Consider the following 16,324-nt stretch of genomic DNA (forward strand, 5'->3'; position numbering starts at 1 on the left):
TGGGGGGGTGCCCGGAAGAGGAGACAGCACATGCAAAATCTTGTCAGCTCTCCAACTCCAGGAGTGTTTCCAGTCCTGTGTGGCCTCTTCCAGCTCTAAAGTCCAGCTCTCAGAAAGTGAACTCTGGGTAAAACGCAAAACTTTGAGATGAGGTTTGAGAAGCACACAAATGGGAGAGGAGCACTTCCTTGTCTTTAAGAAAGATGAATAGTATTCAGGTTGAAACAACTTCTGGAAACACAGTTAAATACAGACTTGCCTTTCAGATAGTTCATCTGAGAGTGAAAGTCAAGTTAGGAAAGAACTTGTGAGCCCCAAAGATGTCTTTCAAAAGTAGAAAGTCTCGGGACGCCTGGGTGGCTCAGTTGGTTGGACGACTGCCTTCAGCTCAGGTCATGATCCCGGAGTCCCGGGATCGAGTCCCACATCAGGCCCCCAGCTCCATGGGGAGTCTGCTTCGCTCTCTGACCTTCTCCTTGCTCATGCTCTCTCTCACTGTCTCTCTCTCAAATAAATAAATAAAATCTTAAAAAAAAAAAAAAGTAGAAAGTCTCTGAAAACAGGAGCTTTAAAAAAAAAAAAAAAGGATTGGATTTTTCTTGCATTTAACCATTGCGTTTTGGCGTGCCACAGGACCTTGGGTGCAATGCTCACCATCTCTTCCCAGCCGCTCTCTGCCCCTCTTGGGCATCCCATCCCCACCAGAGAGGGCTGTGCTCTTTGCAACCCAGGCCCAGTTTTGACAGAATCGAATATCTCAAAACCTTAGGAATAATAAATCCTTATGGCCAGCCAAAAAGTGTTTAATTCCTAAAGGACCAGCTGAGTTGAGCCACTTCTAGCCAGGGGCAATTGGGGACTTAATTCTGTAAGTGTAGCAATCTGGATGATCTGAGAGCTCTGAGTTCAAGGGTAATTGCTCAATTTTCTATCCATGTCAACAGGGAAAATAGGTAAAAGTGGCTGAAAACAGCCAAGCAATGAGGCTGGATGAGATGCGAGATGCTGGACTGTCAGTGGAATTAGAAAAATGCCATCTGTAGAGGGCTGTCGCTCCCTTGCTTCTGTCTTCCCCTCTCCCTGGGCATCACCAGCTCTGGGCTTTCTAACTCTCTTTTGGGCTCTTTTTCACTCCATGCTTAATCTTCCCACCATGCCCTCCCTCCCTTATCCTGCGAACTGTGAAGTCACTCTGAGCCTACACAGCTTTAATGGGGAGAAAGAGAAAGTGGAAAGAATTCTTTAAGTACAGATAAATTGGAACCCTGACATCTCAGTTCCTTTCTCTCGCTTCATAAGAATGTTCCATTAAGTCGGCGTTCAGCATATGGGACTGGACTTCTTAGATTGTCCCCAAACCTAATTTTCCTTTGCCTCCCTAATCTTTTTTTTTTTTTTTAAAGATTTTATTTATTTATTTGTCAGAGAGAGAGGGAGAGAGTGAGCACAGGCAGACAGAGAGGCAGGCAGAGGCAGAGGGAGAAGCAGGCTCCCTGCCTAGCAAGGAGCCCGATGTGGGACTCGATCCCAGGACGCTGGGATCATGACCTGAGCCGAAGGCAGCTGCTTAACCAACTGAGCCCCCAGGCGTCCCCCTAATCTTTTTAAACTATACTAACCAGCACTAATCTTTTTAAACTATACTAACCAGCACTAATTTTTTTTTTATGAAATAATGTTCCTTAAAATCAGTTTGTTTTGGGACACTGGGTGGCTCAGTGAGTTAAGCATCTGATCACAGCTCAGGTCTTGATCTCAGGGTCACGAGTTCAGGCCCTGCATTGGGCTCCACACTAGGGATGGAGCCTACTTAAAAAAAAAAAAAAAAAAAATCATTTTGTTTTTTTCTAGGTTCTGAGTCACTAGGAGTGGATGCTAAGGTCTTTCTAAACCCATGCCTTCCCACCCTCCCCCAACACATACACGAGCGGGAGCTGTTACATATCTAGCCCAGGAGAGGGGTGCGACGGGGTAGGACTTGCTGGTGCAGGGGTTAGCTGTCCCATCGGTTGTATCTGTGCTTTGTTCTGCTTACAAGATACTGGGTGACAGATTGGAGAAAGAAGTCGTTTTTGTAGGAAACGGTATTGACAGTTAATGTTTGTGTTCAATGTGAGCCAGGCCCCTGCACCGTGTCACCTGCAGTAACCCTCCCAGCAGTTCTTGGAGGAGACACTGTGATTATCACCCCCGTACACAAGAGGAAATCGAAGCCTTGTGAAGGGAAGTCACTCCCAGAAGTCACGTGGCTAAGAGGCAGGGATGTCCTGGTGAATGTCCAACAACCGGCTCTCCAGGGGAAGCAAGTCTCATTGGTCATGTTTGCCAGTGGTCTTGGGCTCCACCAGGACATCACTGATCCCGGAAGAGCTCTTCCTGGCTCATCACAGCTGGGAAGAAATGGCCGGGAGCTCACCAGCGTATCAGATTTCTGCCACACAGACACAATAGACGTAAAGAACTGCAGGAGCATGGGTAAAGTAAAGTATAAAATTCAGGAAGTGCTCAGTTTCAACAGTTAATTGCCTGTGTTTTGAATACAATGTCTCTAGCTTGAAGAGTACATAACTTAGTCATTGATGATGCTTATGTTTAACGACCTGCATGCCATATTCCTAAACATCGAGCTGGTCGCTCTTATAAGGCAGCACAGCTGGAATTTAGACATCCTGTGACTCCCGAGCACTCTGCTGTCACAGCCCTCCTCCTTGTAAAAGTATCGGCGGGGGTTTTCAACCCTGCTTATTGAGGAAGCTGGACTCCCCTCATTTTTCTACCCCCCCCCACCCCGTGGCATTTCCCCTCCCACCCCAGTTCTCAGACCAGCCCTGTCCTGGGCTCTGCCGGCCTGCTCTCCGTCAGGTCTCACCTGCAGGCATCCCCCCCTGACAGGCAAAAGCCAAAGAGACCAGGCCCGTGACGGGAGGCAGAATCCTCAGGTTTGACCGTTCCCCTCTCTCTCGTTTTGCTTCGCTTTCTAGCAAAGCCGTGATGGTGTCTGGTGCCTCTGCTGAGTCTTCCGGAGAGGAGAGCCTACCTCAGGGCACGAGGAAGGATTGTCACTGGGCTGACGCAGGGAGCACTGTGAGGCTGGGCAGTTTGGGAAGTTGGTGAGAACCAAGGCCCCACAGGCGTCCAGCTGGCCCTGAAGGGCCGTGCTGGTAGCTCTCCCACAGCCTGCCCCTCTGGGGCGTAGTCCAGGAGAAGGATTGACACCACAGGCATGCCTAGGACATGGAAGAGCCCCCGTAGGGGGTAGGGGAGGGTGGGGAAGGGGGTTGAACTGGGTCTCGGTGTGAGCTGGAGTCGTCATGGAGCCACAGGTGGAATCTGTGCACGTTAATTACACTGGAGGAAAAGAATTTTTATTACAGTGACTAAACAAGAGATTTGGCGTGCTCAAGCTGTAGGCCATAACTATGGCTGGAATATTTGGGAAGACACTGCTGTGAGCAAATGTGACAGAAGGGGTGGTTTTTAAAAATTTTTTTTAATACATCATGAGATATATTCTAATGGGCACTCCAGAATAAGATTTTCATAGAGTAGAGCTTATTTGATGATAAGGAGACTTGGGACCAGAGTTGACAAGTGATTGCCTAAGTTCAGCAAACTGGGGGCAGATCTGGGACCCAGGTGTCCTGATTCATAAGAGAAAAAGGAGCATTAATAGATATAGACTCTCAAGATCACAGGGCTGACTTCTCTATTCTCCAGTATGGGTGTGGCCAATGCTGGTCCCCAGAGTTAGGGAGACACCAAGGAAGGGACCTGGAACTTGCCAGAAGTTTCTTTAATGCAGCCACAGCTGGTATTTACTTAGTTTTTTTGCAGGAGGTGATTCAAGGTCCCATGACCCTACCCTAGGCAAAGTATCTGCCATGAAAGAGTAGATATGTAAGAGCTGATAGGAAGGAGAGATACTTAGAATTATTTAACTCAGCAAATATGGGAGAGACTGGCTTGGCTGCATTCTTCTGGCCTTCCCAAAAGGCAGAATGTCAGGGGGGCTCTTGAGAGCTGAGTTGGGCTTTGAGCAGATTTTAGTTCTGCTTTGTCAGCTTTGTCATGTTCTACTTGACTCCCCCGCCCTGCCCCAGTCCAGCTGCAAGGCATAGCCCAACATCTCCACCAGATCTGTTGCTCTCTTGGCAGAGCCAGGACTCAGTGCTTTACCCCACTAGTGGTGCCTTGAAATCTCTGGTCATGCCAGACTTGCCAAACGTATCATCACGAACCTTTCTGGGTTTCATTTGCTTTGTTCATGTGCACAGCTTACTTGTGTGTCCCCATCTGAAGAGGCAGAATGGGGAATGCAAACGAAAGCCAGGTGCCGTGGGTGCACACCTGTTTTAAATGAGGCAGGCTGTAGTCCCCCCCCCTTCAGTAACACACAGACACACAGACACACACACACACACACACACACACACGCACACACACACAGACTGCTCCGTCAGCATTCTGTCATACTATCGTCAGCTTGGAGGGATGTGATTAACAATAAATCATCCAACATTAAGCACTGACAAAAGTAAAAGAGACCTAAATCTCCCTGAAATCGTTCTAGAAATCAGGGTATTTATTCTGTAACTCCCTGGGTTCCATCCTGGATGAATACAGAAGACAGGCTCATGATAGGGCAGAGCTAATCCCATTTCGTTTCACAAGACCAGTGGAGGAGTGTTCCAGCATTCGGGGAGAGGCACGGGTACATCCCACAGGTGTGAAGGGAGTGGACGAGTGAGGAATCGGGGGCCCTGCACACAGGAGACAGGCCCGCTTTGGTGAGAACCACTTCCCCCAGGGAGCTGGTGGATGACTTGGGGTTTTATCTGCCTAGAAAGAAATTGGGGCTCCATTGTCTAGGATACCTCTTTGAAAAGAGGGAGACTGCGCATAGGCACTCTATTCTCTGCGTGTAAGAAGTCAGTGTCGTGGAGTTGTTCCAAATAGTGTCTATAAGCAAACACCCAGCCCGTTGTGCCCTGGGATAGGGGGAGACTCTTCTCCCAAGTGGGTGGCCCAGGTTTGAAGTCTGACAGCCAGATGTGTCGCTGAGGTGAGATAGGAAGGGACAGCCTGTGCTTGGAGGTTGGACTCAGTGCCCCTCTTAGCCATCACTTGGAGAAGTCTTTTCCTTCTGACACAGCACCCAAGGAAATTCGTTTCTAAAGAAGGGTTGGGTCTAGTGGAAATCGAGGGGCGAGGTAACGGAGACTGTCTTACCCTAGCAAGAGAAGAACTTAATGTGGCCACATGGTAGACCTTCCTCTTCAGCGTTAGGGTCTCCCAGTTTTCCGAAAGTTCACAGATGTGGAGTCTGTGTGTGCATATGTGTGTATGTGCGTGTGTTCTCGTCTATATATACACACAGGAGGACACAGACTGGGAATGTGATTCCTGAGTCCATAAGTGTGGTTGACAGACTAGGTTTACCTAAAAGACCCTTTAAGAGAAAGCTCTTGAAAGATGATTACAGAATTGAGACACCATCATTTAAAAGTGCCCGAGGCAAACGCCTTTGAAAATTGCAGCAGCGGAGGGACGGAGAAAGAACCACACAGCCCTTGATTGTTGCGCTGTTCCCTCAGGACCCGTTCTTCCCCTCCCCCTCTGTTTCTCATCTGATAAGAGCGAGAGCAGCACTAAGACTCCTCATCTATCTTATGAAAATCCGATTCGGAATGGCTGTGATCAAAACCAGCTGGCTGTCACCAGCAGTGGCCTCGCGCAGAGGGAACCGCTCAGAAGCGTTCCGTATGTGGGAGTGTCATGGGTGGCACCGATCAAAGTAGCATTTTTTTAATAAATATATATAAGGAAAAATACAAAACCTAAGGATTTAGAATAAAAGCGGTGTAGTTTGTCTTGTTTTTTTCCGTGTAACACGAAGAGGATGAAATAGAATCAGATATGCCTGGTTTCTTACATCCGCGCTTCCATGGGCGGCTCGGAGAAGGCGCTCCGTGTCACATTAATGCTGTCTCGCTCATCTTGAGCCTTATTGAAGAGAGTGGAAAGTTCCTCAGTCTTCATTCCTTCCAGCCACTTTTTGCTCATCACTTTCAAAGTCCTTTACCCAGCAAGCTGAGTGGTAGAGAGCATTCCTGTTCCTTGTTCATTTCCTTCAACTGCCAGCGACCCCTGGTGTGACGTTCCCTAGAGGCCACCTCGCAGGTGGCAGTGGGGTCCTCCCAGTGTCGGGCTCCTGGGCTGAATGGGATCTTTCTCTATAGAGAACCCTTGTTGGGCCATGCGAGCCTTGTTGGGTCTCTTGCAAGTGCCACCTTTGAATAGCTCCAAAGGCTCAATCCCAGTTGAGGACCTTTTGCGTTGCTGATAATGATTCTTCCAAGCACTCAGTGAGTGCCCTTGGGTGAGGAGATGTGGAAAATCTCATTCTGGGGTGTTGCATTCCTGGCTCCTTCAGATACATCCTAACATCCCTCTGGGGGTCATATGAGGAGGTCAGGCTGTCACACACCATAATCTACCATGTGCTGGATTGCCACTCTTAGTAAAGCCCCTTCTCTGCCCGTGGTCCAGCCAGCACCACAGTATATGGAGGCCCAGCTGATCCCAGAAACTAAGTCAGTCCAAACCTTCCTCGTCAAACCATCGTCAGCCATGAGAGTCACCACGGCTTGGAGGGCATGAGAAACAATCAGCTATTCCGATCTTAAGGTCTGTGATCTCCTTCCCTGGCAACATTTAGAGAGATGCAGTTGGGCAGGAACACAGAGGCATTTCAACCTGCGGGACACACACGTCCCAGTACCCACCCCCAAGCTGGCACCCCAGGACGGGGCACCTTTTCTTTCGGTCTGTCACACGCTTTCTCGGGGACCTGCTCGTGCACTGCTCCAGAGTAGACACTGGCTCCGCCGTGCCTGTTCCTCAGCGTTTGCGGTGTGGGTCTCTAGCCAGGATCCCAGTTTCCAGACCCTTTTTCCCTGCCTGCCGTGTCTGCTTCCTCTCTCCTCCCCTGCCAGTAGCGAGTCCAGGTGGGACCTGGTTTCGATCAGGTGCTCACAGGGGAAAAGTCTTCACACAGCGGACCTGCCAGGGACCTGCAGACGTGTTTTTGCCCCTCAAACCCTGACTTGGGGAGTGCGGGGGACGGATGGTTGCAGGGCCCAGGCGCGCTCAGGAGTTCCTCTGAGACCAGCTCTTTCTCTTGTTTCTTCGGGTGTTTGAAGCCTGTTGCCTACTGCTTTCCCCTTTTCTTCTCTCTTTTCAAAAATTCTCCATTTTTTCACTTAGAAAAAAAATTATTTATACGATTGAGATCCGCTAATTAAAGCCATTTTCTGGTATTTGGTTACTGGAGCGTTTGATGTCTCTCTGACAAGACCATGAAATGCACGGTGTGTCCACAGGGACAGAATTTGCTGAACACGGCTCTTTGTAAATGAGGGGACACAGTGTCGCAGCAGCTCATGAATATGGAATGCCCATGATGCCACCTCAGTGGACTTGGGAACACAGATGAATCCTGTCATGTGCTAAATGAGACCAATTTCTTTCACTTAACTTCATCTTCAATCAGACCTTCTTCCATTTGCCTGTTTAAAATTCCCCATACGTGATGCAGAAGGTAACAGCATTCAGTAAAACAAAGTTTTGCAGCTGCAGAGAAAAATCATAATGATCTCTGGTCTAAAGTTGCCATCTCCCAAAAACATGGACATTGTTTTGCTTTCTGGCTCTGCTGAGGTCTTTTAACTTTGGGCACAGAATTAGGGGTTGTGTGGACCACTCTTCCTGCGGTGTCCTTAAGCAGTATGTCTAGATTCCTTTCATGTGGATTGGTTATTGAACTTGGCTATGGACGGTGGATGTGGGCCGTTAAGAGCCCGTGGATGCTTTGTAAGTGGGAAAGGTCACTGCGCAGGAAAGCAGCTCTGGGAAGAGAGTGCCTGTAGCCACGCAGGGACTTTGCCCTGGGGAGCTTAGTTAGAGGACGAAGTGAGAGGTCATCAGAAGGAACACGGACAAACCTGCCAGGTAGGCAGTATCCTTTACTAAGGTGTCAAGGTGTCAAGGCGAGAAAGTGCTCGAGTATAGAAGAGACTTTCTGTAGTTCTCCAGAAACCCTTGTGGTTACAACCAGGAAATCCTATTCAGAAATCCCCAACCAAAAAGTCAGCAAAGAGTAGACCCTCAAGGGACACAGAGAGGTAAGGCTCCCTGGGGGACCCAGGGTCCAGATTAGGGGGCCTCCTTTGTTCTCTCCTTCTTGCAGAATTCAGAGTTATGCTCCAGGTAAAGTGCCTGAGTTACACTCAGGGTGTACTCAAGGGTACCCCTGCATGCTGAGTCCGGTCTTCAAAAATCACTTTCTCTTCCGGTTGTACCAAAACAGGCCAACAACATGTGGGTTTGAATGCGGGCTATCTCCGAATCGTCACGGAGATCTGGAGCCCACTTTATTGGAAGAGGCAGGCTGGCCTCTTACTGTCAGGCCACAGGGGCTGAAAAGGAGCCCTCTGGGACTTTACTGGATAGTTAGCTTTTTAGTGTGCATGTATGATGATATTATCCATAACGAATGTATTTCAGAGCAAATGGCAGCTTCTCACATCTTTGAAACCAGTTGTAATCGATCCTACAGGTGTTCCCACATGCTTCTGTTATTTATATCAGCACCCCTTCATTCTGTGGTTTCGTCTGGTAGTCGGTTTGTTGGGGCAGATCTGTTGGCAGACTAGCACTCTGGCATCATAATGAGTTTCCCATTTGGCAGTCTCTCTCTTGGAAGTAAGTTCTTACTGTTGTTGTATATTAATAAACCTTTCCTGGGGGCTTCCAGAAAGTGGAGTGATACAGGAGGGGGCACCTCAGAAATCCGAAGAAGAAAGAAAACATTGGGAAGTTGGCAAAGAGCAGTGTGACCCAGCCTCAGGATGGAAGCCCAGTGGTCCATATGGACTGAATTTGAATGACTCCTCCCCTGTAACTTTGTGCTGGCTCATCTGTTGTTTCTTGCGTGTGCCCAGGCCCTTCCCAGCTAGGCCTTGCAGCTGTCAAGGGAGGCAGAACCTTTGCTGGGATGTTATCACGTCCAGGCATTATCCAAGGATTGTGCTTGGTTGTTTATTAAATGAATCCTACTCAGACAACTTTTAAGGCTTGGTAGCACTTACACCATAATTGGAACGATCCAGAGAAGGTGGGCATGGCCCTTCCCTGCGTGGGACTTTCAGATTCCAGGGACGTCTGTCCATTCAGTTCTGTTTGGCTCTTCTTTGGTTTGATGGTCCTTGGGAAGACAGTGACTGAGATGTGCTTTTCGCCCTCAGCTAGTCCACCATATAGGGGACAGGTGTAGGGCAAATTTTACTTACTCTACCTGTTACAAGGTGGTGAGGTTAACCCGGTGGCCCTAAATAAACTATAATGGAAAGCCAAAGTAGAAAGCTCTGAATTCTGCCTGTTGGATTCCAAGGTGATTCTACAAAGGAAGGGATGTACATTTTCCTGATTCTGCTTTTATGATTACTATTTATGTGTAGTTTTCCCTTTGCAGTGTTGCCATGCGTCATCAATGTTGGTTTCCCCTGAAGCGCCCCAGAAGGGGTCTTGCATAGAGCAAGCATCCAGTCCATGTTTCCTGGCTGGTTGGTGCGGGGCCTTCCTCACCTGGCATCAGGCATGCTCTCTCCTGCCTCACCCCATGCCTCTCTCCCCGGGGCCCCTGTGCCGACCCCACTGGCCTTTCTCCAGTTTCTGCAGCGTTGCAAGTTACTTCTTACCTCATATTGCCTTTGCCAATGCCATCCCTGCCTGGTTTCATCCTGTCTATTCTTTGGCTTTGAGCTATATCGTCCCTAATTCAGAGCTTTCCCAACTCCCCAACCCCTCTTCCAAAGTTCTTAAATGAGGTTTTCTCTATACCGGATTAAATGCATTAGGAGGCACCAGTTCAGCAGAATACTAGGTGGTCATTTAAAAGAATGACATCTATCAGTGTACTGATGAGGAAAGAGAAAGCAAGTTGCAGATTACATATGTAAAGTGATCCCCTTTGCAGACACTTTAAAGGACATCTGTGCTGCGGTAGGCATGCGTTCTTTTCGGTAAATATATAGGAGAAATTGTTAATAGCACCTCTAGGGAGACAGACTGGGGCTCATAGAAGACAAGGAAATTTTTCACTTTATACTTATCTGTAGCATCTGAATTGTTATCACATATGATATTTTACCTTTTGAACATAAGACAATTAGTTGTTTCAGCCCCGTTTTTTTCCAGCTCTGTGAAGACAGGGACTGTGTTTCCTTTGCTGTTATCACTGGCCCCGTGAGCTTCGCACCTGCAAGTAGCGACACTCCGTCAGCGCTCCTTGAAGGAAGGACTGAGGGAATGAATAGACAAGTGAGCAAATGCGGTTTCCCCACCGTGTGGCTAACCGGCTGACAAACAGGGCAGAAAGGCAGGTTGAGCCAGCAGGAGAGACGGCTAACAGAAGAGGCAGGGAGAAGTGCAGAGAACCAAGAAAACCCGTGGAGTTGAAGGGGTCAGAGCTGGGAAGGATAGACGCACGTGGTGGCACGTGGGAGGGGTGGGGGCGGTCTGGGTGAGGAGGCGCTGCCTGCCTGCGGGGCTGAGATGGAGGAGGAGGGCACCCACTCCCGTGGCCCTGGAGGCATCCTAGCCCTCCTGCCTTGCTCCCCTTTCCTGAGACTGTTTGAGGTGCTCCGTCACCTCCAGGAGGCTGGGTGAGTTAAGACATGGGCAACGGGGCTCTGGCATCAGTGCACTCTTTCCAATCTGTTCCATGTGGCTTTGCTGGAGGGAAGTAGCAAGTGGGGGTATAGGGGGAGGGAGAGTATTTCAGTGATTTGTGGTGATTGGAATCAAGAGAAGTACCCAGAACTGGGGACAGTGAGTCTCAGGCAGAGTAACAGCTCATCCCTCTGCAAAGAAAGCACAGTGGGTAGAGAGGATGAGCTCACGGGTTACGGTAGGACAGAGCTGGAAGCCTAGCACTGTCCCTTATAGATGATCTCAGGTCATGAAGCTGCCTCCTCTGCTGAGCCTCACTGTTCTCGCGTGCAAACTGGGCTAGACTAAAGGAGAAGATGAACATGGAGCCATATAGTTTCTCCCAGGCTCAACACTTTATCTGTTAATTATGCACTGAACACAGTGATGAGTATTTTATAAAGACGATTGCATTTCATACTTACGGTGACCATGTGAGGTGGGTGTAATTATGATCCCCGTTTTACACGTGAAGCAGCTGAGGCACAGAGAGGCTAAATTCGCGCAGCTGGTAAAGGGGAAGCCAGGACTGAAAACCAGCCTCCCTGTCTCCTGAGCCTGTGCCCTTAACCATGGCGTGGGCGTCCTGCCTATATATTTAACCTACTCACTGTTTCCGTTCCTGTTCTTCCTCTTGGTAGCACGAACAAAATGAGAATGAAGTTCCTGGAACTATTAATTTTTTTAAAAGATTTTTATTTATTTATTTGACAGAGATCACAAGTAGGCAGAGATGCAGGCAGGGAGAGAGAGGAGGAAGCAGGCTCCCCGCTGAGTAGAGAGTCCGATGCGGGGATCGATCCTAGGACCTTGGGATTATGACCAGAGCCGAAGGCAGAGGCTTAAACCCACTGAGCCCCCCAGGTGCCCCTAATTTTTTTTTTAATAGTGGTAGCTTTTCAGCGAGAGCAGACCCTCGTATTCCTCTTCCTGGCTGTTAAAATCACATGCTATTTTATTTTATTTTATTTTATTTTATTGAATCTGAGCACAGTTGACAAAGAAGTGTTGTGTTAGTAATTCTGAGATTTCAGTCTGACATCGTGAATCAGCCTGGGTCCCCAGTCCAGACATGTAGGTCAAGCAGCGGTAACTGAGATGTCCATGTGGGTAGTCTGGTGAAGCAGATTTCTCAGGTCCATTTTCTTTTTCTAGGTTTGTTCATGGATGTGTGTGTGTGTGTGTGTGTGTGTTGAGGGGAAAGTGGGAAGGGGAGAGAGGCAAGACGAAAATTTCCAAGAACAAATTACATATACGTAAGCCCTTGTCCGTGGTAGGAAACCAGGAACTGTGAAATTGTGAAGTTCTTTGAAGTTTGCCCCAAACCGGCTCCTCGGCCACCTGTTCCATGGGGGCCGGGAGTTGGACAGCCCCACTCTGCTGCGATGGCTCAAGCTGTCACTGCACCGGAATGTTCCAGCTCGCCTCGGCCTGGCTGTCATCTCTGGCTCTGTCCCACTCAGGCGGTTCACCGGGTTCTGTTGGGCACCAGGCTTCCAATTAGAGAGAAATCCCACTGTGTGGCCAGCCTCACCAGTGCCACTCTGAGAGGCCCCTTTGCCAAGGCCCAGGCTGACCTCTGATCTGTCACAGATGGGCCAGTCCCACACTCCTTTGTGCGCATTTGGAGGAGGGGGGTGGGGCTGAAGAGGGAAGCCCACGGGGAGTCCGAGTGGACATTGGGCAGAAGTGCAGTTCCTCAGAGCTGGGAGACGCTGGGCAGAGTTGACAGGACCCAAATGCTAGTGCTGTGGAGGGAAAGGGGACTTGGGGAAGACCCCGTCCTGAGCTCTAAACCCAGCATGGGGGCTCCTCTTACCACCTTCTGAATATTCATCTCAGGCTGGACTCCACACCCGAGGAGAGACAGGAACCGCTAACTGGCTCCTTCCAAAACTGTCACCTTGCTGATGGCGTGTGGCACAGCCGGCTTCCTCCCTGCCCGGCCGTAGGCTCCGCGCCGTCTCTGCAGCCTGGGAGCCCCGCTCGGCCCGGGTTCAGGACGGTCTTGTCAGCAGCTCTCACCATGGACGGTATTAATCACGCAGAGCCAGAGTGAATGAGAAAGCTAAATTCCGATTAGCATAAGAGCTAGAATCTTGGAGAACTCCTTCTCTAATTCCCCAGCAGGACGGAGACAGAGACTCTGAGTTCTGCACAGCTGCTCTCTGGACAGAGGACTGGATGAACGTGGTTCATTATTTTGGGGGTGGCGTGCGTGTGTTCTCTATCTCCCCTATCAGCCGTTTCTTTTCTAAACCTCTTTTTATTCATTTTTATTCATTTATTTATTTTTATTTATTTTTATTATTTATTAACCACCCTCTTTCTCTCTCGGTCTTGTTTTCTGTGTCTCTGTCTCTCCCCCGTGCACTTCCTCCCTCTCCCTCCAGGTTCAGTATCTGTAACTCCCTAGTCAGAAGCAACGACCAAACGACCTTGACATTTCTATACTCGGCCTTAGCTGGCCTAGAGCCATGGCAAAGCCTAAAGAACCAATAGCCCAAAAGTGGCAGAGGTCTTCCCAGATGTTCTTGGAACGATGCTGCATGTCTTAAAAATAAAATTGAATTCAATCCATGGAAGCAAAAATGAACGGTTTCTTCACTATTCTGTCCTCTCTGGGGTGTTTCCCCCCTTTATTGTTTGCAGTTGGATTGGGAATTCTAGGATTCTCTCTCTCTTCACGCCTTCCCCCCCCCTTCTCTTTTTTAACTCCAGCTGGTTAAAGCAAACAAAACCCCGCCTCTAGCCAGTGATGCTCGTTTGGAAAAGGAAGTGCTACTTTAGGGGGTTAAGTGGTCCCCATGACAAGACAGGCCATTTCCAGCAAGTCTTCACCATTACATTGTTATCTCTTGGCTTCTCCGTTCACATGACTTTGTTCATCTGATAAGAGAAGTGGCCTTGTGTGTTCTCCTGTGTCCTCCTGTGTCTGCACGTCTGCCTCATATAGAGGGTTTGAAGAAGGGAGAGATCTCTGTGACAGCACAAGAGAAGTGTCATCTTTAGAATCAGCATTGTTGATTCTACCAGATCTGGCAGTGGAGACTCCCGGGGACACCGCTGGGGAGCCGGTCATATCCTTAGGTGTAAAGTGTCCTTCAGAGTCAGGGTCAGGGCCCTGACAGCTATGATGATGGCAAAAATTCTGATGAGCTAATGCACGTGTGGACCTTGTTCATGAGGCAGTCGCTCATAGTGATGTCCACGTCATGTCACAGCACGTTCCTCTGTCTCTGGCCAGGGCGGGCTCATTCACTGGCTCCTCCAACACAGACTTCCCTGAGCACAGTCTGGGACTCTCTTCTCCTTTCTTTACATCTCTCCTTGGGAGAGCCATTCCAAGGGCTCCTGACCTGGAGAATACATCAGGATCGCCAACGAAATCTTGGGAAAAAATACGAAATCCTGAGCCCCGCCCAGGAGATTCTCCTCCAGCAGGCGCTGGGGTAGGGCCTGGGGTCCTGAAGTCTGCCTTTGACTTTGTGCTTCAGGACCACACAGCCCAAGCCTGGGAACCCCTGGAGGCCAGAGACTGTGTCCAAGTGCCCATTCTACTCCCAGCCCCCAGCCCCACACCTGGCTCTTTGAAGGTGATAAGTAATACACGGAGAAGTGGGCCAGGTCCCTCCCTGTCTGTCCTGCTGACCTCTTGCTTCTCTTCTCTTTGCAGACATCCCTGTTATTCCGGATCTGGAAGAAGTACAGGAAGAAGATTTTGCTTTGCAGGTGGCCGCCCCTCCCAGGTACACTGAGCATGAAGTTAGCGGGAGGCAGAGGACATGTGAATTCATACATTCCAAATCCCATGTACAGTGGTGCTGCTCCCTGAGTGGAGATGGGGAATTTCTGGTGACGGGCTCCCGTTTTGCTAGGCATAGTCCTTCTACTTTGGTCCCTCCCAGCTACCTAGGAGGCTCTGGGGATGGTGGCCCCACAGCTCTCCTGGATCTGGTCCCGCCTGGGGTTCCACCTCACCTTCTCTCTTTCATACAGCGTCCAGGTAAACCGGGTGATGACCTACCGTGACCTTGACAATGACCTCATGAAGTACTCAGCCTTCCAGACCTTGGTGAGTGGAACAGTTTTCAGTCAGAGGGCAGGCTCCAGGCAGCATCTCCTCCACAGGGCTCTGAGGCCACCTGGCGGCGCCATCATCCTCGGGTATCTGGGGTCCCTACACCCAGCCTACCCCAGCGTCTCTCAGGGCCGGGCTCCCACCCTCCTCCACGGCTGCCCACTGGCATTGGTAGACACTGTGGCCCGATAGATCTGCCGCTGTAGTGCCCTGCCCTCTTGGTGTTGACCTTCCTGCGAAGAATGCCCAGCCTGCAGGAGATTATGGTGGTCCCGCCTCCCTCGGTGGCTGTGCGGTCCCCTCACATTTTTACTCTTTAAGGCATTTCTGTAGGTCTGGGTTGGGAAGCCCCACCACGCACACCCTGACCCACTTAGCAAGAGATGGTTGTCCGGAGGTCCCCTGGGGTGCACAAGCTGGTGTACGCGTTTGTTTGTTTGCATTCACAGGATGGAGAGATCGACCTGAAGCTCCTCACCAAAGTCCTTGCACCAGAGCATGAAGTCCGAGAGGTGAGTAGCCACAGGATCTCCTTCTCCAGGCTGCGTCCTTCCTGCGGCCAGCTGGCTCCCCAGCATGAGCGCGGCCTTCCTGTGGCGCACGGGGCGGTGGGAGTGGGGTGGGGGGGTGCAGGGGAGGTCGGCTGTGACAGAGGGAAAAGGCCTCCTTCCTGTGACCCAGCAATACCTCTTCTGGCAGGACGACATCAGCTGGGACTGGGACCGTCTGTACACCGAGGTATCCTCCGAGCTCCTCACCGAGTGGGACCTGCTGCAGGCAGAGAAGGACGAGCCCATGGGACAGCCCACGCGTCCCTGAGCCCTGGGTCCACAGCCTGCTCTCCCCGCACAGAGTCATTTCTGCTTTGCACTTGAAGAAAAGGCCAGAAGCCTAAACCTAGAAAAGCTTGCAAGCAGCTTAGAATTTTTCTATGCAATATTTTGTAATAAAAATACTTATTTTCAGTAGACCACATGGGATCATTCCATTGTCATAAATTACTTTATTCTGTGGCCATCTCTTCCATTTCTTTCCAGCACCTCTTGGAAAGATTCATCAAGAGTGAAGGAGGGCGGCTTTTAAAGAGTCTGACAGGTACGCCAGCGGCCGTTGAAGAGCGTGAGGGAAAGCTGGGCTCGGGGAGACGAACGGTGCTGCTCCCGGACGCCATTCGCTCCACGGGCGCCACAGCATTTGCCGGGAGCATCCGTCTCCTCGTGAGCACCTGGACGCAGGGGTCCGGGAGGTTGCCAGCTGCCAGCTGCCGGGGTCCAGGGAGGGCCTGGCGGGGTGTCGCTTACATCAGCGAAGCTGCACCATCTTCAGGCTGGCAGGCGGCTTCGCTGAGGAGACAGCAGGGAGTGGGTGTGGTAAAGTGACCCATTTCTCACGGTGGGGTCTGGGGGGCTTCTCTGACAACACCCCCCCTTTCTCCTTTCTTCTCACAGCCCACGCCTGGGTCTTCCAAGGCGT

General features: G+C 50.3%; 1 protein-coding gene across 2 annotated transcripts in view; it reads left to right on the forward strand.

Annotated features, from left to right (window-relative positions):
• Positions 1-15,824, forward strand: part of IFT43 (intraflagellar transport 43) — a 78,574-nt gene extending 62,750 nt beyond the window's left edge. For both annotated transcript variants that reach the window (XM_044230970.1, XM_044230972.1), the window contains exons 6-9: positions 14,447-14,519; positions 14,770-14,845; positions 15,301-15,363; positions 15,551-15,824. In XM_044230970.1, the coding sequence (XP_044086905.1) occupies positions 14,447-14,519; positions 14,770-14,845; positions 15,301-15,363; positions 15,551-15,670 (332 nt within the window). In that variant the 3' untranslated portion in view covers positions 15,671-15,824. The remainder of the gene's footprint in view (positions 1-14,446; positions 14,520-14,769; positions 14,846-15,300; positions 15,364-15,550) is intronic.
• The last annotated feature ends 500 nt before the right edge of the window (positions 15,825-16,324 follow it).

This window comes from Neovison vison, chromosome 13, assembly GCF_020171115.1.
Source record: "Neovison vison isolate M4711 chromosome 13, ASM_NN_V1, whole genome shotgun sequence".
NCBI lineage: Eukaryota > Metazoa > Chordata > Mammalia > Carnivora > Mustelidae > Neogale > Neogale vison.